General features: G+C 37.4%; 3 protein-coding genes across 5 annotated transcripts; 2 read left to right on the forward strand and 1 right to left on the reverse strand.

The window, feature by feature from the left end:
• The first annotated feature begins 563 nt into the window (after positions 1 to 563).
• LOC126624111 (probable sphingolipid transporter spinster homolog 2) lies at positions 564 to 9,753 on the forward strand. Of its 2 annotated transcripts, XM_050293131.1 has the most exons (16): positions 572 to 860; positions 1,338 to 1,469; positions 2,226 to 2,327; positions 2,954 to 3,058; positions 3,215 to 3,290; positions 4,193 to 4,267; positions 4,454 to 4,556; positions 4,633 to 4,698; positions 5,483 to 5,558; positions 7,195 to 7,292; positions 7,496 to 7,572; positions 7,713 to 7,826; positions 7,999 to 8,118; positions 8,502 to 8,630; positions 8,759 to 8,837; positions 9,361 to 9,753. In XM_050293131.1, exons 1-16 carry the CDS (start codon positions 742 to 744, stop codon positions 9,495 to 9,497), a joined length of 1,608 nt encoding a protein of 535 aa, XP_050149088.1. In that variant the 5' UTR covers positions 572 to 741; the 3' UTR covers positions 9,498 to 9,753. The 2 variants fall into 2 exon arrangements, with proteins under 2 accessions (XP_050149089.1, XP_050149088.1); XM_050293132.1 differs by lacking the exons at positions 8,502 to 8,630; positions 8,759 to 8,837; positions 9,361 to 9,753 and adding an exon at positions 8,362 to 8,395 and having other exon boundaries at positions 564 to 860; positions 7,999 to 8,177.
• A 2,780-nt stretch (positions 9,754 to 12,533) lies between these two features.
• LOC126624113 (soluble inorganic pyrophosphatase 6, chloroplastic-like) lies at positions 12,534 to 18,709 on the reverse strand. Of its 2 annotated transcripts, none has more exons than XM_050293133.1 (6): positions 18,313 to 18,708; positions 17,705 to 17,865; positions 17,240 to 17,340; positions 16,957 to 17,138; positions 16,569 to 16,667; positions 12,534 to 12,869 (listed from the first exon to the last, which is right to left on the reverse strand). In XM_050293133.1, exons 1-6 carry the CDS (start codon positions 18,574 to 18,576, stop codon positions 12,777 to 12,779), a joined length of 900 nt encoding a protein of 299 aa, XP_050149090.1. In that variant the 5' UTR covers positions 18,577 to 18,708; the 3' UTR covers positions 12,534 to 12,776. The 2 variants fall into 2 exon arrangements, with proteins under 2 accessions (XP_050149090.1, XP_050149091.1); XM_050293134.1 differs by having other exon boundaries at positions 12,695 to 12,891; positions 18,313 to 18,709.
• A 765-nt stretch (positions 18,710 to 19,474) lies between these two features.
• Positions 19,475 to 22,011, forward strand: LOC126620865 (uncharacterized). The gene is made up of 3 exons (XM_050289181.1): positions 19,475 to 19,814; positions 20,514 to 20,673; positions 21,493 to 22,011. The coding sequence occupies exons 1-3, from the start codon at positions 19,677 to 19,679 to the stop codon at positions 21,657 to 21,659; spliced, it is 465 nt and encodes a 154-aa protein (XP_050145138.1). The 5' UTR covers positions 19,475 to 19,676; the 3' UTR covers positions 21,660 to 22,011.
• Positions 22,012 to 23,931: the final 1,920 nt, after the last annotated feature.

Genomic DNA, 23,931 nt, shown 5'->3' on the forward strand with positions numbered 1-23,931 from the left:
CTTTGGTCTATGTGGCTTAAAATAAATAGAAGTAGTTGTTAAGATTGTCCACCATCAATCATTTTGGTTGTTCTATGAATTTTTTTTGTTAAATTGAAGGCATTTTTGTCAAACCACCAATTCAAAATGAGGAGTTGATTTGACAAAAATACCTTTAATTTAACGGAGATTTCTCACCGAATGATCAAAATAATAGATGGTAGATAATATCAAGGATCACTTTTTTCTATTTTAAATGAGAGGGACCAAAATGAAGGATGATGACAATTTCAAAGACTATTTTGACTAAATAGTTATGAAGAGAATAATAATTTTTGGAAACATTGATGAAGAGAGATTTTATTCACACACCCCAAATTACTTCTCCCACATCCTTTTAATTTTTTAATTTTTTTCTATCAAGTGTTAGTGATGTGTAAAAAATATTAAAAAATTAAAAAGATGTGAGAGACGTAATTTAGGGTGTGTGAATATAATCTCTCTTGATGAAACATTGTCAAACTCAAACTCCAAAAGCGGTCAAATATTAAAGTTTGTGGAGCTTTACTGTTAAAACTAGCAAGAAACGAAGCCATCGGGAAGGCGGGAGGAGGGTTGAAAGACGCACACATCCCCCACACAACTACCATTCCAAGTTCCAACTTTCAACTCAGAAAAAATAAAACCATTTACATTACTTTTTAACTAAAGATAATTTTTACCAGATTAAAGAATATTAAAAGTATATTTTACTCCACCTCTATGGCTCAAAAGGAAGAAGCAACAAAGTCTTCCGAAGAATCCAAGCCCCGTCTGGCGGAGACAGCCATGGTTATTGCTTCAACAGCAGCTCCCGCTCCTTCCTGGTTCACGCCCAAGAGGTTATTGATTCTCTTACACTTTAGTTTTTTTTTTGGGTTCTGTTTGGTTGCTGAGAAAATATGGAAATCGAGAGAAAGTCTTGACCTTTTTATATCTTTTTGGATTTTTTTTTTTTGGTTACTTGGGTCTGGAAAATACACGGTATTTGTATGTGGGTTTCAGAAATTTTGGTGATTTACTGGAAATTCGGTTTTTCTCCATTGTGGGCACTTATGCTTTTTCTGTGAAAATTATGGATGGAAAGGGAAAATTGTGAGAATTGTTGGATGCTTAATGAGTTAAACCAGTTTGAAATTGAAAGGATGAGGTGATGTATCATGTAAATGAATGCTGTGGAGTTAGAATTTATTTATAAGTTTGAGCTTTCAGCTGGGTTGAGACAAATGTCATTTGAGGGTTTTGCAAGACTTTTGAACCACTTTACTATCTCCTTATTTGTTCGGTGCGTAATAAATGTCTTTCTGTTGTGATTGCAGGTTACTTGTTATCTTTTGCTTGATTAACTTGATAAATTATGTGGACCGAGGAACAATAGCAAGCAATGGTGTCAATGGGAGCCGCACAACTTGTACAGATAGTGGTATATGCACGGCTGGTACCGGGATACAGTAAGATTCTAAGAACTATCTGATGGTTTCCTTATTTCTCTGGTTTTCATATTTGGTTGTTTTTATGCATTGCTTGATTCCATTTACTTGAATGTGCTGAGTTTTCAGGTTTTTGTCTGTAATCATGTTCTAGGTGCTACGGTACAGAAACGTTATTGAGATTTCTGAAATAAACAAGTGTGCATCTGTATCAATTTTTTATTGATATAAAAAAATTCATTTGGTTTTCTAAGAGCACTGTATTTGAGAAGTTGCACAAAATTGTTCTCCGATTAATATACTTAGCTATGGTGTGTGAAACATACCACCAACTACAGTCTGCATCAGTATTGAGACTTTGAGGTCGAGGCAGTTGTGGATTGTCTGCATTTTATCCATTTTTAACCAATTTCTGTTCTTTTTACTACACGGTGCTTGCAACATGCAGTCTTTTGAGATAAGTATCTTCCTTTCTAATATAATACTTGCCTAACACTTCTCACAAGTTCCTTGGGTATATGATTTGCATAGAAATGCTTTTGAACAATTGTTTGAAAAGCTTTGTCCAGGTCACCTTTTATACTTCATTTACATTCTATGCCATTGTTTTTGTTATTTTTAAGCTACTCGTGGGCTTTTCCTTTTCTTGTATGTGTCTTGCATGTGATAATTGTTTTCCATTTTCTTTTTCCTCTTTTCTGATAAATGTTTTACTTTCCATAGAAATAGAAATCATCCTTGACTGTACTAATATCCTTAATTTCTTTTTGTATGTAGGGGGGAGTTTCACTTGAACAACTTTCAAGATGGAGTTCTATCATCAGCTTTTATGGTTGGACTTCTTATTGCTTCTCCTATATTTGCATCATTAGCAAAGAGGTAACAGTCACCTGATAGTATAGACCACACATCAAACAATAGTCATACATTTATGTCTGTCTATGAAGACAATTTTGTTGTGTGCACTCGCGCACACGCACACACCCCTTTATGTGCACATCTATGAATAATTGGATACACACATGTAGATAAGCTTCAAGTACAAACACTCTACATGCAGACTTGTTTCATTTGAAAATCAGGTTGGTTTTCGCTCCATTCTGCTGACAAGTGGGTTTAAATTTTAGCACTTGGGCTTTGGGTTTCTGGAGAGATATAGGGTGCCGTCTATGACGCAGTCAATGTATTAAAAGGCAAAGGCATCCCATGGATAGCCCCGCCTAGGCGTGAGGAGAGCCTCACGGTACCTCAAATTTTAATATATGTTATATAATAATTATATTTATAAAATAGAATACTTTGTAAAACAAATAATTATAACTAAATCAAAGATAATAATTATATTTAGTTTTAAAAGACTCGCCTTGGGGCACACACAATCTTATAAGAAGTGGACTATATATGTGTGTGTATATATATATTTGTCTCTGTGTGTGTGTGTTTGCAGATATGTATAAATTCAGAAGCATTTGGATTTCTTATTTATGCAATTTTAAATCTTTCAGTGTAAGTCCCTTTAGGCTCATTGGAGTTGGATTATCAGTTTGGACCTTTGCGATAGTTGGTTGTGCTTGTTCATTGGGTTTCTGGTCCATTACTATTTTCCGCATGTAAGTAACTTATATCCTTCTTGTTTTATTGATATACCTTTTCCCCCAGTTTGTTGCTCCTTGATGTCTCATTTTTGAGCAATCCCATAATGTGGGTTATTGTTTGATCATGTTTGTTTGTTTTGCTTGTTTTAATTCCTTTTCTGTTCTCTAAAGGCTAGTTGGTGTTGGCGAAGCTTCATTTATTAGTCTTGCAGCTCCATTCATTGACGATAATGCCCCAGCTGCTCAGGTATGGTATCTTTTGTTTCACGGCTGCCTAACATTTTAAATTTGTTGGTTTCATTATGTTTTTCATTCCAAAATAAAGATGGTGGGATATAATTTTGAAGATTTTGAACCTTATTAAAAAAAAAAGTAAATAACTCGAAAGAAAAAACTACATTACCTTAAGATAAGTAGTTATCTCAATTTTATGCAACAACAACAACAACAACAAAGCCTTTTCCCACTAAGTGGGGTCGGCTATATGAATCCTAGAATGCCATTGCACTCAGTTCTGTGTCACGTCTTCCTAAGATCCAAGTACTCTTAAGTCTTTTCTTAGAGTCTCTTCCAAAGCCTTCCTAGGTCTTCCTCTACCCTTTTGGCCCTGAACCTCTGTCCCGTAATCGCATCTTCTAACTGGAGCGTTAGTGGGCCTTCATTTCACATGTAGTTATCTCAATTTTATAACTAAATAAAATATATAAGCAAAATAGTGTGACAAAACCCATTTAAAATACGGCATCTAATGGATTATAAAAGTTTAAGTTGTACTTTATGTTGAGTTGTCGTTTTTCTGTTTTTTTTTTCTTTTCTTTCCCTATATAAAGCCACTGTAACGTAACTTGGTCGCTGCCTCATTCTTAGAATGCCATGTGTTATCACTCTGCAGTAGTGTGCCATAGAACATGTATGATTCCCTGTTAGAAATATGTTAGAGTTGCAGCGGTAGTTGACTTTTTCTAAACTATAAATAGCTTTTCGATATGTTCTTAGTAGTAGGTTTTCTTTTAGCACCCACTACCTGTCCAATCATGTAGATATTCTTTTTGATGTTGTATACACCTCATTGCTTTTTTATTTTATTATGTAAAATCATCTATTTTTAGATTTGCTGTCAATTGACTTATGCTCTGTCTATTATTTCAGAAAACTGCGTGGCTTGCTATATTCTACATGTGCATACCAAGTGGATATGCACTTGGCTATGTTTATGGTGGGGTGGTAAGTTATATTTAATTGCGACGTGGGTTAGTTTCATGGGATATATGGTGTCTTGACCCAAATAAAATTTTCTAGATAGAACTCTTTATATAAAAAGTGCATGTTCGTTTACGGTTTGAGGGTCCTCACATGTTTCCACGAATCACGTTGATCCTTTTTTGGTTATCTGTTGTTTATATTACATAGGTTGGAAGTCACACCAATTGGCGTTATGCATTTGTGGGGGAAGCAATCCTTATGCTACCATTTGCTATTCTAGGATTTGTTATGAAGCCTTTGCAGCTGAAAGGTCTGATTTGAGGCATCAATCCATTTTTCTTCCACCACATTTCTAAGGGTCGTTGCTAAGCAATTTGTTATTACAGGTTTTTTTCATCCTGAATCAAAAAAAGCACTTACAGCAGTGGAAACGGCTGTTGAAGAAGTTCAAGGTACTGATACTTATGGTAATGTGGAAGCTGTATCTACAGATAATGAACCTTTATAAAAACAAACCCATGTCCTCTCTCTGAGTAGCTGCAGAATAGCTTATGATTAATTGGAACCTCTCTAATGGGCTATGTGGATGTGATGGGCTATGTGAATGTGAAGCATTCATCGATAAATAACATTGTGATTTAGGATTTTACCATCAGTTTATACTGCATAACTGCATTCTTTAGGAGTTCTATTAATTTATATGATAAATTTTTCTTAGATTTTCCTTTTGGGATAAAAACTAAGTTGAGGTGAGTTGACATGGAAATTTAAGTTAGGATACGTCCGTCCAATAAACTTTTATGAAAAATCTCTAAATCCCCTATCCTGTAAGAGGAGTTGCTTCACTAGTAGGTTTCCTCATTTCCTTAAGTTTTCAGGTAGCAAAAGCTCATGATTCTGAATAAATTCTGAATGTTGTGCTATGCATTACAAAGTAATGCTGCTATGTGTCACGTTAGTTAGCAGTGCTCTTTGGCATAATAACAAATTTTTGAACCATAAATTCTTAAGATGTGAAGGTGTAAAATATGTAATTCAAAACTTCTGTTATGTTAGTTAATCACCTTTTCCTTTGTTTCTGCCTCTCTTTCTTGAAACAGAAAGTACTGCTGATTATGTTTTATTAACTTTTTATTTTTATCAGGATAGTGAAGGTTTCTGTTCTGTTAACTGTATTATAGTTACTCTTTTCCTTTGACATTGCTAATTTTGTTTTGAAACTCTGCAAAAATTCAGGTATTTCGAATGGTAAAGATGCTTCCTATTCGATGAAGAAAGATGTGAGAAATTCTACCTTACAAAAATCTTCCAAGTGAGTCACTCATCCTTAAGCTCATATGTATGTAATAGATTTCTTAGTTCTACAGTCAAAGATCTTGCAAAATATTAGACAAATATGAAATCATTAAGACATCTAGTTGTAGCAAAAAAATTAGATGAAAACAGTGTTTCATCAAAACACTAAAAACTACACAATTTTGATTGTTGAAATACAATCTGGAGTGGGCCTACAACAGGTGTCCCTCAATTGAAGCTACCTCTGTGTAATACAATATCTAAAATTTGTATGTGTTTGTATATACCTAGACACACAGCCACCACCTTGATGGGGATAAGCTTTCGGCTTTTTAGCCAAAATGATCCCTGAGATTTGAAATCAATACAAGTGGTCCCTAAGATTGTCCACCATCAATCATTTTGGTCCTTCCATGGATACTAGTTATCTTAAATAAAGATTAAAATGACAAAATTACCCTCAATTTAATAAACAATAGATCAAAATGATTTGACAAAAATTGAGGGTATTTTTGTCATTTTATCCTTATTTAATGGAGATTTTTCACGGAATGACCAAAATAATTGACGGTGGACAAACTCAGGGACCACTTCTATCGATTTCAAATCTTAGGGACCAAAATGAGGAGCTATGCAAATCTCAAGGACCGTGTGAGAATTAACTAAGTTTACAAGTTCTTGAATTTTGGTTAGCTTTGCTCAACTTGAAACAATATTCCAGCTATCATAAATACAGTCCTTTTTTGCTTAAGGGATAAGAAACACAAACTTTATTAGAGAAAATGCAAGGAATACAAGAAACGTGGACTCGGAGTCCATGAAACACTGTTCAAGTTAACTAAAAGACACTCCATTTTTTAACGGATAAGAAACACAGGATTTGTTAGAGAAAACAAAAGGAATCCAAGAAACATGGTCATGCATTCCATGAAACACCTAAAAGAAACTTAAGAAATACTCCATAAACTTCATTCTCTATTTCAGTTTTTGTATCGTTTTAAGTGGTCAATTATTTCCATGCTCACCCTGTTCATTCAGAGACAATAGTTGAATTACACAAGGAACATAGAAATTTGGAAAGAATTAAAAGGGTATTAATGAAATATCGTTTAAATGGAACATTTACATATCAAACTGAATATGTTGGACGTCAATTGGCATCGAATCATTAACCAGGTGGACTTTTAATTGAATCATTTATGAGAATTGGAAAGATTAATTGTAAGCTGGACCAGCCTATGAAGCTGGTGTAACTTGCTCAGGTGTGTTATAATGTAGACCACCGTTTTCTCCTCATAATATATCCTTGAGGGTAAATTGAGCTTCTTGTTTAAATGGTATGCCCATATTTATCATATTAATAGTCTCCGTTATAAGTTAATAGTCTCCATTATAAGTGTCAAATAAAGCGACTGTGAGAGGTCTCAGTAGGCATTGCAAGGAATAGGACAAATAGCTGGTTTCGTATAATGAAGTATATGTGGGTTCCACTTGCATGAGCATGACAGTAAAGCATTACATGCCAAACTATTGTTTCGTTTAACTTTGTATGTTGTGTCATGTGCTATTTGCTCATAAGTTTTAGAAGTTATAGTGAATATATATATATATATATATATGTATTTGATACCTGAGATCTTATTTTATGGCAGGTCAAAGGGTGCATCAAACATAAAGAATGAAATATCAAGGTTTTTGAATGATATGAAGGTGCTGTTGGTGGATAAGGTTTATGTTGTGAATGTTCTAGGTATTTATCTTTTTCTTTCCCCACCTGCTTTACCTACCAGGGTTTGTATATGGATTTTTCTTTGGTTCATGGTTGTTTCTTTATAAGGTTCTTTCACTGGCTAGTTTCCTGAGAACTCATTCAGTGGTGTGCTATTTTAGTCATCATGCTTTCGTCTTTCTCCATATACTAATTCCCTGTAAATGTGAAATTTTCATTCGTAGGTTACATAGCATACAACTTTGTCATAGGTGCGTACTCATATTGGGGACCTAAGGCGGGATATAATATATATCATATGGTAAGCATTTTACTTTGATTATAGATTTGTATCATTCGATATTTTTTTCCTTTCTAATTCTGCGTAGTCAAAGTTGATGTTAAGTAGTTAGGAGATAGCTCCATGGTAAAACCTGCTTTAAATTCATGCACTTTTTGCAGAATGATGCAGATACGATATTTGGAGGTATTACAATCATGTCTGGAATATTGGGCACACTAGCGGGAGGCTTTGTTCTGGATTATATGACTAACACTATCTCTAATGCTTTTAAGGTAGTCTAGAATATTTTCCTTGATACCATTATTTAACACAAATCTATAAAATGAAAGTTGTTTATATGCAATACTGCCGTTTGTCTATGGATACCTTGTGTAGTCATTGTCCAATCATCGTGTTCCTTTTTGTTTCTTTGCCTTTGTCTCTAAGTACCATACTCTATTGCAGCTTATTTCAGCAGTAACGTTAATTGGTGGTGCCTTTTGCTTTGGTGCCTTTTGCTTCAAGAATATGTATGTTTTCCTAGCTCTTTTCGCAATCGGTGAACTACTTGTCTTTGCAACTCAGGTACATTCCTATTCAATGAAATTTTCTCCATTTATTTTTTTTGGTTTTGTTCAATTTACCTATGCTAGAGGTCGCACTTGGTGCGATGGCAAGTGCCTTCGCCCATGAGCGGTAGGTCTCGGGTTCGAGACTTGGGAGCAGCCTCTCCATAAATGGGGGTAAGGCTAGCCGACGTTTACCTCTCCCAGACCCTGCGTAAAGCGTGAGCCTTATGCACTGGGTACGACCTTTTGTTCAATTTACCTATGCTGCTGAACACTGAAATACTTTGTATGGCACAAAAAGTAGATAATTACAATATCACACTGTTTGCATGATAGATATTTAGTGCCAGACCTATGGAATATTCAGTCCTCTTGGTCTTCTATGTTTCCCTTTTGCAGAGTCCTGTAAATTACATTTGTCTCCACTGTGTTAAGCCTAGTATGAGGCCGCTATCTATGGCTATTTCTACTGTTTCAATTCATCTCTTCGGTGATGTACCTTCCGCACCTCTTGTTGGAGTTCTCCAGGTTTGCCCTCCTTTTTATTTCGTTATATGTTGTTTAACTTGCAAATGGTCTTATAAAAATCCTTAGTTGCACATTCTAACTGAGTATTCTTCTTTCTTTTGGCTTTGGATTGATTTTTGACTGTGCAGGATGCCATTAACAACTGGAGGAAGACTGCTCTTATTCTAACGGCTGTTTTCTTTCCATCAGCTCTAATATGGTTTATGGGTAAGATTCTTGTAGTTACCCCGATATTTTACCATGGAACTTCTGAATTTGACGACTTGTCAGGAATTTTAATAAGTGCATGGATATTTGAGTAATTCCCAAATAGATGTGACGTCAGTAAAACTGGAAAAGGAAAATTTTCTGCAAGTACCCGGTGCACAAGCCTGTACTCCATGTGTCACAATACAAGTGGAGTGACACAGAAAAATATATCCTCTCTCCACTTGTATTATGACATGTGAATTACGGGCTTGTCTACTGGGTCGTCGTACCCAGTGCACAAGGCTCCCGCTTTACGCAGGGTCTGGGAGAGGTGAATGTCGGTTTGTCTACTGGGTACTTGGAAAAAATCCCTCTTGGAAAAGGGCAAGTGTTTTCTTTCTTTTCTTTGCCCAATAGTGTTCTTTTCATACACACTCTCTATACTATGATCAACACTACTTAGTGTGAATTTGATGAAGTTAATGGACCGAAATCGAGATCAGCCCTTAGATATGTAATCCTTGTTTGGCCACCGTCACAGGAATCTTTCTGCACAGCGTGGATAGATTTAACGAGGAAAGTGAGCATCAGATCACCACAAAAACAGACAGGTCAAGCACAACACCATTGCTTGAAGGGAAGAAGATGCAAACAACTGAATCTGTTGCTGAACCATAAGACAAGATACTTTCTTTTCTTTTATCTTTCGTTGCAACCAGTCACATATCCAGGCCTTGTTTAGTAGGTTGTTTTAGTTCTGTACATACGGTCCCAGGTGCATTAATTTTCTTTTAAAAGTTCTACTTTCCAATGCGTGTGTTCATATTTGTTCTTCGTTTTGAATTTTTTGAGGTTGTACAAAAATGCATGTTAATGACCCGACCATTTTCTTGTCTTTGGCATGTATTTTCAATTCGATAATTTGAACTCTAAACATTCTCTCGTCCATTTAATATCTTATAAGTAAATAACCTTCGGCCTTGTTTGGTGTCTAAGACTGAATTGTATTGGGATGAATTGCCCAATAGATTCAACTTGCATTGAAAATTTGATGTAACTTGCAAACTTTGTTGAAGTTGAAGGAAGAAAGTGTATTAAGCCATGAAGGAACGGCTACTTCTACAGGGATTGGAAGAATAAGTTCTTTTAACGTTCAAAATTGAGAGGTCCATAAACACAGTATCGTCAACCCTCGATGCACTTGGACTAAAGGTTTAGATTATTGACTATAAGATTTAAGCGGTTCATAGTCAAAACTGGGTGATGTCCACTGTAGTATATAGGTGGTGACTTATATGAAGTGCTCAACGAGATTTTTTTTTAACCCTTTGTGATTCCGACCGCATATAAGAGCAATTTCACCGTTGGAACCCTTCCCCCAAGCAATACACTATGCTATCCACCCAGTGAACAATAACTGCCCTAATGAACAGTAATCCCTCAGGCAATATACTTTTGTATCTCCACCGTTGCACTTCAATAGCCCTGGCAATAGGCAATAAAATGTTAGGTTTTTTTTTTTCCTAAATAATACAAAATAATTTTATTTATAATTTTGGATAGGATTTTTAATCGGTCTCGTTGTACCATTTTCTATTAAAAAATTATTTTTATTATTCCTTTTCATATGGTGCAGCACATCATTCCAAAACCTTGTTTTTATTATTATTTTTTCTTCATTTCACATGGTGCCAACGCACCATTTTTTCTTCAAGCTCAGTTTTCAACCTGCCTGTGTATTTCTGGCAGGACATACCGGTTTTCAACCTGCCTTTTTTCTTCAGCAACGCATCTCCCCCCCCCCCCCCCCGCACCCAGTTTTCAACTCGTCTCCCCCCCCCTCGCCCCCAACGCATCAATCCCTCCTCGCCTCTCTTCCTCCATCTTCACCACCCCCACCGCCGCCTCTCTTCCTCCATCTTCACCATCATCGCCGCCTCTCTTCCTCCATCTTCACCATCCCACCCACCTTAGCCTCCATCAACGGTCCCGATCTCCTGTGACCCATCTCTACCATTTTTTTGTGCCATTTTGCAAGCTCAGCAGCTTCCACACCTCAGCCACCCATCTTTGCCATTTGTCTGCGGGTGTTCGTCACCTCGGCGACGAACTCCGGCGAGAGCCGTTGAATTCGAAGCTGGGTTTTACAATTTTTTAATTTTTTTTAATTTTACTTTTTATTTATTTATTAACATTTTATATTTTTATTAATTTTATATTATGACTGACGTCGCCCTGACGTCAGCCCGGAGTTAGATCCATTCGGGCTCTCGGGCTGGCAATTCCTCACAGGCTCGCTGCTCGGGCCTCCACAGTCCTTCGGGCTCCCCCACGCTGGAGTCCACAGCCCGGCCTCTAGGGCCCTTTATCCTTGCATGTCCCCCGAGCAAACTCCAACGGTGGAGTTGCTCTAAGAGGCACTCGTCCCTCTTATATAGGCCCCCAAAGTCTTGGGCTCACCGCTCTAGCATTAAATAAATACATGTGTAGACATAGCTTGTTGGCTACTCCTTTCTTATTCAATCGACACGTGGAGTTACATTTGCTCAGGGCTAGTTGAAAGGTTTCATGGGCAACACGTATTGAGTCTTTTGCTCGGGCCTGAGGGGTTGAGGAAGCACTGTCCAACTTGGTCTGACAACCTTTATGTCATTTCATAGGCCTTCTCTTGTTGATGACCAACATTGTGGTCTGAAGTTGATGTCTGAGTAGGCATGTCTCTGGAGGTTTTGTGCTGTAAAGTTGTCAATTTGCCAATAGTCTTTAAGTGGTCGGCAAGTACTTTTTGAATAGGTGCTCATCTTCTTTGTGAATAGTAAACCCAGATCGGTAGGCGGTCGTCTGTAGTGGTTGTCGTCAATCCTTGTGATGCTCTGTCGTCTGGTTTCATTGTGTTACCTCACAGTCCCAATTCTTTCATTTTCTTTTCTTCTCATGGGCCTTCTACAGGCTCACCTTGGTGAGCTACGGTGACAACTATATATTTTGAAAACATCGATATTTTTACATTAAGAAGATAAGTGGTTTGACTAAGCAATATAGTGGGCAACTTAATTTGATATCGAATTCGCTATCAATGAGATTCGAACGTAAGATCTCTCACTTCCAAGTGGCACATCTATATATTATTTTAAAGATTTAAAAGAACCCGGCGTTAACAAGTTCCTTTACAGCTAATTCTTTATTCAACATATAATTCGATTCAATTTTGCCTTGGATAAGGCCCGCTCTGTGTCATGACCATGTTCAAATGTCGCTCCAACGCAATGATAGAATAACAATTTTTTTTTTTTTTTTAAAGGTATATGGGGTACGAAATTTCACTAAAAATCAGTCCGTTAGAATTTCATAAATAACAAATTAGATGCTAATTTATTTTCAAACTCTTGAGTGTAAATATATTATTGTATTTAACATACAACAAAAAAACTAGTCGGCTTAATATGTAGCTTTGCCGCGAGTAAATGTAAACTGAATTTCAATTTTTGATAGGGAGTTGATTTCCACACATTTTTTTAGTTTCATACCCTTCTTTGTGTGCTATCCACTTGTTTTTACCTTTTTCATATTCCTCAATTTCAGGCCATCGGATCCTCAATCTCAAGCCCTCAGATCGAACTAATTGAAGATGATCAAATAGCAAAAATTAACAAAGGGTGTGAACAGAACCGCCCTTAATCAAACGAAAACAACGAATGTAATTTAACATGTGTATAAGAGAATTAAAAGTGTGTTTTATCTTCATATTGAAAAAATCATCAAGCCCCTTTTGTAACATCGCGCGGTCATCTCCACCTTCACTAAATTTGTCACGTGTTAAAAAAAACACTTGAGAAAGCATTGAGGGCATTATCTCTAATGAATAACATCACCGGTTCGTCAAAAGGAACTATCTCCAATGAATCACCAGGAACTCAAAATATATTTAAGCGCATGGAGTTCCAAGTCTACTGATATCTATGCAAGTGAGAGGTCTCCAGCAGGAATTGATCTCTTGACAAGCTTTGCCCACGATTCATTGGTTTCGGTTATGACCTTAAGAGCATAATCCTGTTCATCATATGAATTGCTTCTGTAATTAGATATAAAAAAAGGTCACACGCGCGCGCACACACAGGTCGTATAATTCATATGTAATGTTCTGCAGATTGTGGTATTGTATTTATTCTATGCTTATACAGGAAAAGCAAGAGAAGAAGGTGAAGTGTGACAATTTTGTGCTACAGTGTAGTGGACAGTACCAAATCACCACCAGAAAAGAATTTCCAGCAGTAAATAGACAGGAACAAAGATAATCAACAACCAATACGCACGAAGTTAGAACATCAATACTTAAGTTTTAGAGGTGACAGACCCGGGAGAGAAGTCTATATTCAGAAATTTCTGAATTTGCTGCATAAAACTATGCACAAAGCCTCTTAAAAGAGTAATTCTATAGACTTAAAACTCGAATCATAGCCCTTGATTTCTTAATAAATAATCACATAATCCTATCCAAAAAAAAAAACAAAAAACAAAAAAACAAAAGATAGAGAAAAAGCAAAAGGATCAAATTCGAATGTTGATAGTTGAGTTCCAAGGCATAGAGTGTTGTGTTTGGCTCATATAATTATGAGTTGGCAACCATTTCCTCTCAACTTTGTGGACTTTGGAAGCATGTTTTGTGGAAGCATGTTTTGTGGAAGCATGTTTTGGGGAAGCATGTTTTGTTTTGTGGAAGCATGTTTTGTGGAAGCATGTTTTGTGGAAAAAGGGAAAGTTGATTCTTTTTCTTTTGCTATTTATTTTGCTAAGAACCGAAGGGAGAAAGAGAGAGATTTGGCTCTCTCCTGAGAAGACATCAGAGAGCATCCAAAGGGGGAGAGCATTCGGCTCTCCCATGGGAAAGCATGGGCATGGGTGAGAGAAAATCAAGAGAGCTAGAGTGAAAAGTATTCTAGTGAAAGAACTCTTGAGGTAGAGTGAGGCTCTTGGGAAAATTCTATGAGTGGGTGTATAAGGGATTTGGGATTGGGTTATGTCGATTTAACTCATGTGTACTTGTACTGTTATTCTCATAGTGAAGAGCAATATCTCTCCGGGGATGTAGGCAGGTTTTTTGCCGAACCTCGTAAATTTCTTGGTGTTTTTATTTCTTGTATTTTATTCTGTTCAACTGAGTATGTTTTTGGTGAAGTTGTAATCTGAATCTCGTTTCCGCACTAATGAACGGGTCAAGGCACAACAATTGGTATCAGAGCATCGTTGGACGCTTGGTTCGTTGGAGGTCCAGATTTGTTGTTCACCATGGAATTTTCAATTGAGCAGTTTAATGGGAGAGGCAGTTTTACTCTTGGTAAAGGAGAGTAATGGAAGCCTGAAGAAATGGAAGCCGTGTTCAGGGATGCTTAGATAAACTGCGAAAGTTGATGTTGAGGAAGAAGACAAAGGCCTCTTTCTGCTTACCTCACTTTCAGATTCGTACGAGAACTTTGTGAACTTTACTGCATGGAAAGATACAGTAAGTTTGGAGCAGGTGCAAACTTCTTTGGTGTGGAATGATACACAAAGAAGACCATGGATGATGGTGGGCACAAGACTGCTTAAATTATTAAAGGTCGGAATCGTGGAAGAAAATTGGAAAGAGGATCTGAGAGAGGCAGCAGGTTCAGATCCGGTTCCGGAGGTAAGGGTCCACAGTGCTACGATGCAAGGCCGAGTTGTAGCAAGTTTGTGGAGGAAGACTTCGAGTATGCCCTCTAGGTACTCGAAGCAACACTTCTCCTGGTGATGTTTAGTCTCAAGTGTTGCAGGGGTTTTGCAACAGGTGGAGCTATGGGATTCACAGGTGATGAGATGATCATGAGGTAGGAGGAAGTGTGGGAATTTTGTCTGGCTCGATGGGTTGTTACTGGAAACGGGCGCGCTGACGAGTTTCCAGGTTGCAGACAATGAAGAGGAGGAAAACCTGCTGGAGGAGACGAGGATGTGTCGAGATCCTGTCTGAAGCTAAATGGTGATTTTTAGCTTGCAGCAGCTGCACATGCATTGGCAGTGACTGAATCAGGAACAGGACCAACGAGGTTGATTCAGGGTGTGTATGCTGGTATGTAAGGCCAATGGACATTGGTGATGGGTGCAAGGATTTTTGCACAGTATATTCGCCAAGGTGGAGATTGTTGTGTTTGGCTCATATAATTATGAGTTGGCAACCATTTCCTCTCAACTTTGTGGACTTTGGAAGCATGTTTTGTGGAAGCATGTTTTGTGGAAGCATGTTTTGGGGAAGCATGTTTTGTTTTGTGGAAGTATGTTTTGTGGAAGCATGTTTTGTGGAAAAAGGGAAAGTTGATTCTTTTTCTTTTGCTATTTATTTTGCTAAGAACCGAAGGGAGAAAGAGAGAGATTTGGCTCTCTCCTGAGAAGACATCAGAGAGCATCCAAAGGGGGAGAGCATTCGGCTCTCCCATGGGAAAGCATGGGCATGGGTGAGAGAAAATCAAGAGAGCTAAAGTGAAAAGTATTCTAGTGAAAGAACTCTTGAGGTAGAGTGAGGCTCTTGGGAAAATTCTATGAGTGGGTGTATAAGGGATTTGGGATTGGGTTATGTCGATTTAACTCATGTGTACTTGTACTGTTATTCTCATAGTGAAGAGCAATATCTCTCCGGGGATGTAGGCAGGTTTTTTGCCGAACCTCGTAAATTTCTTGGTGTTTTTATTTCTTGTATTTTATTCTGTTCAACTGAGTATGTTTTTGGTGAAGTTGTAATCTGAATCTCGTTTCCGCACTAATGAACGGGTCAAGGCACAACATAGAGACCCAAAAGAAACCATAAATCTGATTGTTTGGGATAAGTTGATAAAAGCTGCATGCAAATACTTTAGACTCACACAACTGTCAGATGATTGATTAAAAAGACTAGGAGTTTACCAAATAAAACATGAAATTCACACAAAACAAATAAAAAAACAAGAAACAACTAAAACCCTAAACTAACTAGAACCCGAGCCAAGTTGGCTATTTATGATGGCAGGTATATGTTCCTGCAAGCCATGACCACTAACTAATTTCATAACGATGCATGAATTGAGACTTGTAATTACTGTCCAGCTAAGGTAGATCATGAATCGTGTTTCGACTGCCTTCATGTTGTAGGACATGAATTTGTTTAAAGCATGCCCTATTCCTGAATATTGAGTCCATACTACATATCAAACGTATCAAGATTAGAAATAAATAAACTGCAAAGAAAGCTAGTATGTCACCCTTAACCTTAAACCCTCCCACTGCCCCCCAATACCACTGCCTGGTTTTGAAGTACTCTTTATACACTCAAGTCCGATGACCATAAAGAGACATTCTTACATGAATTATGCATTTAAGTATGCAATTATTGAACACTTTGAAATCAGAAAATCACATTTGACTTGGACGAATGCATTTTCTAAACCCATCAGTATGTGTACTAGAACAAATAATTGGGCTATAAAACAGGAGTAATCCTTTGATGACCTTCACCCTTTCCCCTAAGCTAATTTTGTAATCAGATCTTGTCATGCCTCCTTGCAACACTGGCACTTTGCAAGGAGCACTAAGCTCCTAGGCCAGAGTGCCATTGAAAGCTGGTGACTGAATCGATAAAGGAATGAATAATGGGAAGAAGAAAAAGGAAACACTCCATAAAATTGACAAAAAAAAGGAACAAAACCAATAGAGTAATAAAAAAGGATTCACGGATAGCAATTGAAAAGGCCACTGTAAAATTACCTTGTTGGCTGCTTTGTTGCCAAGACCAAACTTGTTAGCAGGCTTTCCATCAGGTATCTTGTAGTCTCTAAACCAGTCCCTTATTGCAGCGAGAGTCCCCTGAAGTAAACCATAAGATTAAGCCTCAAAGAGCTTACTACTTAGTTGATCTAATTTATGAAGGTAGATAAATTGTAACTAAACAGTAATGTATATCATAACCATCCACTTTGTTCAAAAGAGTTTAGGTAGACTTTATCCATTTTTCGTACAGTAATCATATCATGTAACAGCAATGAATTTAAAAACTGAAAACATCTATGTTTAGATACATTAATTACGGTGGCAATGGTTGGTGAGTGCATAATTACAGAAATCTGATAGTGCTTGGTTAAAATGCAGTACATACCGGGAAATGCTTCTCAACATCATCAATGTCATTAACGAGAGAAGCCCTTGGATCATCCAATGAAATTGCAACAATTTTCCAGTCAAGTTCCCCTTCATCGATCATAGCTAAAGCAGCCAATGGCTTTACTTTGAGAATCTCACCAATCTTTCTCCGACTATCGCCTATCTCAACAACATCAACTAAAAGTTGTTGAAAATACAAGAGCTTTAGTTTTCCTTCTAAAGGTGGTACTTCCCTCGGGCAAAAGTTGGCAACATAAAAGACAGACAAGTGAGCAGACCTGGATCATTATCCCCAAATGCTCCTTCAACTTCATTGTTAGCAAGAGATGGGTCTTCCCATGTTTGTGGAAGCAACCCATAATTCCAATTAATATTGTAGCTGAGAAGGATAGGTAACATAAGATAACTTTTTTTGATACAACGATACGTTTACACTAAAGGGCGGGGAACATATAAGATAACTTTAATGGTTTGTAGGACAAACAACTAAACTTAAATATCAAACTCTTGCCATAGTATTACTCATATGTGCATGTGCTTCTCTGCGTGCATCTATCACCCAGGAAAAAAATTCGTGCACCTCAGAAACTAAACAAATAAAGATAATCAGCGCCAACAGTGGCTTACATATATTCATGGTGCACCCTTAGACAAAAATTACACTGATTCAGGTAACATATCAAGCACCAAGACAAGGACAAACACTGTAATATAACCTTAAGAAAAGTAAAATTAGACCTTACGGATAGTAACGAAGTTTTCCCTTCTTTGTATCCTGCTTTATCGGGGTGTGTGGCTCATCAGTAGCAACCTCCATCTTTGCACTCGATTCTTTGGGTATTTCAACCACAAAGTTGAATACACCGTCACCCACTTGCAAAGGTATATCATGCCAAGGAGAAACCTAAGTATAAGCCAACACGTTGTTATAGCAGATTGAAACAAAAACGAAGTAATTGGCGTGTGGAAACCCAACCATGTCTCCAACAACCCAGCATTTTGAATCTTCTTTTAGAATTGCATATAAACATTTTCTCTTTTGAATACAAGTTCGAAGTGCGGATACTCAGAGTTGTTGTTCTATCTCCCCACTGAAAACAAATCGACACAATCCCGAAAACTCAATCAAATTTGAAACAGAGAGACGTCAATGAAGCAAATGATGTATGCCACCTAAAATCAAAATAATTTTTTTTTGTATGTGTACAAGAAATATAAGAACTCCTGAATTATAACCCCATTTGATGCATTTATAGGAAGCTTTCACATTGTCCAGTTTTTCCTGCATTTTCTCAGAATCCAAACAAACAACACAACAGAAAATGGAAAAAAAAATGGAAAGACCATAGACCTTTTGACCGGAACGGTCGACGAAGAAGAGGCGGTAATCTAGTGTTTCGGGCTGGCCTTCCTCCTTGATCTGAACATCGGGATTGTAGATAGCCGTGCAATTGAAGGGCCTCCTGGAAGAAGACGACAACGACAGCGACGCTGCTCTTCTTCTGGTGAAGCAAAGGCTGGTATTGCTGTAGGGACTCTGCTTCGCGCGGAACGACGTCGTCTTGGAGATCAAGCAGGAAGTATTGGCGGCGGTCAGCACTCTCGCGGTGGCCATGGCTCCCTGACTGGTGAAGGGACGAGTGACAGTTTGTTAGTGGTAAGCTTTGATTGGCTCCTGTCGCTGTGCGTGCGCTCCAATTTTATAGGGAAGAAGGGACTTCAAATCTTCTGTCCCCGTTTCCTCTGTCTCCCCTGTGAATATTTATCAAATATACCCAAAAATTAACCCTTGATTTAAAAAATGTCACTTTTTATAAAAACTTTCAAATATATCCAAAATTTCACTTAAATAGACACAAATATCCTAAAATTTAAAAATTAAATAAATTAAAAGCTTTTTAGCTACCATTGCCTCAAACTTTGATCCAACTCACCTTCACTTCTACACTCCACCACCACAACCCTATCCATTTCGACCCCCTCATCACCGACATTGAGCGCTACCACGGTTACCGCAAGTGGGAGTAGTAGAATTTCAATCGTGCTTTCAACGTCTTTTTTCTTACTAATATCATTTTTAGTTTTAAATATAAAAATAGTTTTTAAAGTTATTCCACATGTCGTTATATGATTGTATTTGTAAGACTCACGTGGCGTCATATCATCACACTAACAGAGTAATGGACAGATTTTTCACGAAAAAACTAAAATGATTACGATGGACAAATTCAAGAACAATACTATTGATTATCATTAATTATTAAGGACCAGATTAAAGAGTTATATCAATATCACGAATTATTATGCCTAAAAAGCCTTTAATTTATTTGATTGTTAAATTTGAAGGTATTTGTGTCTATTTAGATGGAATTTTAGATATATTTGAAAAAAATTATAAAAAGTGACATTTTTAAAATTAATGGTTAATTTTTGTTTATATTTGATAAATACTCCCCCTCTGTCCCCTTGCTAATTTTTGCCACCTGTACATTCACTTAATAAATTGCGAAATTGAAACCTATACGATGCCGTTTTGATAAAAGCAAAACACAGCAAACACAAATCCCCGCCCCCTTCCTCCCTCTTCCTCCCTCCTCCTGCCGGCCGCCGCCCGAACACACCGCCGTAAGAATCCCTCGCTGCAGTGCAGACCTCTCTCTCTGTCTAACGCAACTCCGCCAGTCCAAAGTGAGAAACGTTAACGGCGCCACAGAAATGAAGGTCAGGGTGGTGTGTAGGAAAGTGTGTGATTACATTCGTTATGATCTGAAAGAGATTGCATTTCCATCTTCGCTGCCGGACCCTCCTCATATCAAGAAGCGTCGTAAGCTCACCTGGCATGAGCGGTTCTTGGTATGCCCTTTTCATTCATTTTCATTACACATATAGATATAGGCTATGTAGTTAATCACGCTCATATCCCATTCATTTAACTCACTCATGGATCATGGAAGTAATTACAAGTACTGGATTGTTAAAATGCTTTTTGCAAGTTGATTTGGGGAGTTGTTTTGACCTTTCAGATATCAGAAAATACATTTCCTAACAATTGTCTGAAATGGCCCTTCATGGAGAAGTACTATTGAGGTAACGGATAGGTGCTTTCCAGGAAACACTTGGGTTATTAGTAAAATCTTTTTATGTGCTTAATTGCTTTTGGTAAAAGTGCTAATCATAGAAGTGCTTTTGAGCAGAAGCGTTTGTGTGTTTATCGAACGTGTGGGTTGGGTATATATGAGCCTTTGATTTGGTGGGTGTAACCATTTGTTCTTTCTTTGGCCTATTCTGATATGAATTTTGATTATAAGGTCAATTGTTCAACCATAGATGCTTTAAAATTCAAGCTTCTGAGTATCAAAGTTGATTTTGTTTCTGATAATTTAAGCTAGTAATACTATTTGGCTGTTTCTGATAAGTTTATGTCTTGTTTTCATTGAATGTGAACCATGCTTTCATGCTTAGAATATGTTAAAGCTTATTAATACATTTACGCGTGTGGTGTTAACGTGAAGAATGGTAATTTATAGTATTATACCTTCTATTGGCTGTCAGGTGTTGAAGGAGGCTTCTAGGCTTTATGCCGCCAGCTGGGTGCGGGATGTTGGTCCTGAACTGCGGCCTAATGATTATAAGAATGAAGAGAGTGAAGATGGACCTGGTGGAGCACAGAGAACGGCTGAGGGGAAAGAACCCTCAACATTAGAGGATCTTGGTAAGTAATCTATACATTATGCTGCCACATCAATTAGTGTCGCCATTTTAACAAAACTTAAGTGGAAAGCCTGCTTGTTCTGTACAATGTATGCATGCATATGACTATGGAGATAATGATTGATGCCCGATGAATCTTTGTTTTTTGTTCTTTGATTTGGTTTGCATTAGTGTCCTGCAATGTTCTTACTCAGGAGGTTGGCATAAATAAATAATAATCAGTGAATCCTGCTACTTGATCATTAGATTCTGTCAAATGTTTTACATGCATCAAATCTGCTTCAAGGACAATATGTTAAAAAGTTACTTTTTTAGTAGTGATTTAGTAGTTGTTTGTTCAAAAAGAAAAAATAGTGATTTAATAGTTGTTTGAATATCCAAACAGCTTAAAAAAAAACTTCAACAAATGCTTTTTCGTAAGGCAGTTCTTTCTGGCTGGTTTTGTGTGTGAGTTCACTTTAATCTGTCGATTGCCTGTGTCTCTAAATTTCTGTATACAATTTGGGTTATGATTGTGTGACTGTTACCAATCTGTTGCGACAAAACTCATAGGCCTCACTCTCTCTTCCCTGTGTTGTTTTCTTTTTCTGTCATGATAAGCTTTTTTTTTCATTTCAACGCCCCCTTATCTAACAGCATAAAAAAGCTATTTGAAATGAAAAAAGCTTTCAACACCTGATAAATTTTGTGAATACTTATTAAAAACAACGAAAGAATACTTATTTTCAGTTGCTTCCTTTAAATCTATAAACTTTTCAGTTAAAATGGTTTGAGATCTGATTATGTTTAATGCTTTTTCTCTGGAAATAAAAACGAATAGCTGTGGCCGCAAGAGGAGGAATGGAGACGCTAAAGCCTGCTCTACAGCGAGTGTACATGACAAGAGCTTCTGCATATAGGGATGCTCTTCAAAGTTTTATACATGGGTACCAAGAAGGCATCCAGCAGGTCATGGAGAAAAAGGCAAAAGATTCTAAATCTCAATAAGAAAGTGATAAATCTACTTAACATCTCTTGTTACTCTTCATAGTTGTTGCTGCACTTACTGACATTCTTCCGAAGTTATGGGGTCATTTTGCCGAGTTCCTTCGACATGGTTCTTTCAAGCGACTTGTTATTTGTGTCGATTACAAGTTCTTGAGCTCTCCTTTTAGCTCAGTTTTAAGGACACCTGCCATGGTTTTTCAGTTGAGAACTTGAAAGCAAGTTTAAGAAATGTGAATGTAATGTAAATTTGCAATAATTTTTTTCCCTGTTTTGAGACTGATAAAAATTCTGCTTTGTTGGAGTAATTAATTTTTACCTTGCCACTCTTGATAATGAATTTTTACTTGTGGTATATTATTTTCTTGAAAATAAAAAAAGTAGGAACTAGGGGTGGGCATGCCTGTCTTTGGAGACCTGTAAACGGGTCGGGTTTATTGGGTTTGGGTTGGGTTCAACCCGACCCGTTAATTTAATGGGTCACCCGAACCCGACCCGTTAAGCTAACGGGTCATCCGAACCCGACCCGTTAAGCTAACGGGTCACCCGTTAACAATTATTATTATTATTTTTTTTGCATAAAGTTTATTTTTTGTTATTAAGACTTTACTAAAATTACTAAAATATCCTCAACTAATGGGTGCTAACGGGTGTTAACGGGTCCTAACGGGTCTAACGGGTTGACCCAAAGTGACCCGTTATTTAACGGGTTGTTAACGGGTTCACCCGTTAGCGACCCGACCCGTTAAGCATCCACCCAAATACAAATATTAACGGGTTGGGTCGGGTCGGGTTAACGGGTTGGGTCCAAAATGCCAGGCCTACTTTGGACCTGTGGATTCGGATCATATTATCCGGTCCGATGTAAACTATCTGGTTCTTATTTTTATTTTCAAAACGGTCCTAGTTGGATTCGGTTTGTGAAAAAACTAGTTCAAAATCAAGTTCATATTTCTTGTGTGCTAGTAATCGGGTTCAGACCGTTTAAAGGTTATTTTATTAATTTTCTACAATGAATCTCATGATCCATAATTCCATTTCTATTTGATCCTAAGAACAAGTAAAACAAACTTTGTTAATATTGGCTTTGTTATACGTAATTCTTTCATAACGGAAACACATAGAGATTGAGATTGGTTTACATTGGGGTTTTGTTATAGGATATATGATTGAAAACATATCCGTTCAACTTGTAGGAACTAGATCGTGACGAACGAAACCAAATAAGCGGGTTCCCCGGATAAAAATACATAAAACTAGTGAAATAGTATATTTCTCCCAATTCATTAGCCTTTTGATACAATCAAATAGAAAGCACCAAGGGCGCATATTACAATGTGAGTGAATAAATCCTCATCTATTCATGATTTGAGGACTCATTCCCCTTCTTCAAACATTACATGGTGCCCCATACCCCGTGTGATGTAGGCATTTCTCTTAGGAGTGAGTATAAAAACTGATAAACGGGTAAAATTGAACCGAATCAGAGTGCACTGCCTAGCTTGGTTTGGTTTTCAACTCAAACTTACTCTCAAATTGTCACAATTCTTTGAACACGATTACATATGATTAAACTCTTTTAGCTTTCGTCGAATTATCATAAAATCGTTCAACTTTATTCGTTGTAATGAGAGAATATTCGGTAGTGCTGCTTTACCAGGATTTTTCTCACAAAGAGGGGCATAAATGTGGGGTCGTTTGGGATCAAATATAGACAGTCTCATAATTTTATGAGATGTGTCACACATATGACTCAGTTATATGACTCTGTTAGGGTGTTCTTATCCAAACATTTTTCAATAAAAGTTCACAATGTATATCAAGATGTTATAATATCGCCTAAACATGACTTGGTATTTTTTTTTTTTTAGATTATAATAATTTAAGATAAGATCCACAATACAAGTGATGATAGAAAAGTCGTATTTTATAACTCACATTTAAACCATCCATCTAAAATGAGCAATTCCACCTTCCAATTGCTTGGCAATTGGGTGATGGAATCCCCCAAAATACACAAATTCTCTATACTCCAAGCCCAACCAATCGGGCTATAGTGAAAAGGAAGCAGGCTGAGGGAGTGTGATGCCATGGTGACATCAGCCACGTTATATATATATTTTTTTTTGTGCGCCAAGCGAGTGGGCATCTTCATGCGCGCGTGAGTGCAAGTGGATCGACATGATGCGAGCGGCGGGGCCCGGGTTGCAGGCTTCAAGGATTGCTGTGAATCTGGATGGTTGGATTTCCCATATTCAACCGTCCGTGTTAATAT

Source organism: Malus sylvestris, chromosome 5 (genome assembly GCF_916048215.2).
Source record: "Malus sylvestris chromosome 5, drMalSylv7.2, whole genome shotgun sequence".
Taxonomy (NCBI): domain Eukaryota; kingdom Viridiplantae; phylum Streptophyta; class Magnoliopsida; order Rosales; family Rosaceae; genus Malus; species Malus sylvestris.

Bases quoted from the DNA above. Each gene is read 5' to 3' on its own strand.
- LOC126624111 (XM_050293131.1), top strand. From the start codon at position 742: ATGGCTCAAAAGGAAGAAGCAACAAAGTCTTCCGAAGAATCCAAGCCC. The intron at 861-1,337 runs GTTATTGATTCT...TTGTGATTGCAG, and splicing joins TCCTGGTTCACGCCCAAGAG to GTTACTTGTTATCTTTTGCT. The intron at 2,328-2,953 runs GTAACAGTCACC...TAAATCTTTCAG, and splicing joins TTTGCATCATTAGCAAAGAG to TGTAAGTCCCTTTAGGCTCA.
- LOC126624113 (XM_050293133.1), bottom strand. From the start codon at position 18,576: ATGGCCACCGCGAGAGTGCTGACCGCCGCCAATACTTCCTGCTTGATC. The intron at 17,139-17,239 runs GTCTGCTCACTT...AACAACTTTTAG, and splicing joins ATTTGGGGATAATGATCCAG to TTGATGTTGTTGAGATAGGC. The intron at 12,870-16,568 runs GTAATTTTACAG...TATGATGAACAG, and splicing joins GCAACAAAGCAGCCAACAAG to GATTATGCTCTTAAGGTCAT.
- LOC126620865 (XM_050289181.1), top strand. From the start codon at position 19,677: ATGAAGGTCAGGGTGGTGTGTAGGAAAGTGTGTGATTACATTCGTTAT. The intron at 19,815-20,513 runs GTATGCCCTTTT...ATTGGCTGTCAG, and splicing joins CCTGGCATGAGCGGTTCTTG to GTGTTGAAGGAGGCTTCTAG. The intron at 20,674-21,492 runs GTAAGTAATCTA...AAAAACGAATAG, and splicing joins CTCAACATTAGAGGATCTTG to CTGTGGCCGCAAGAGGAGGA.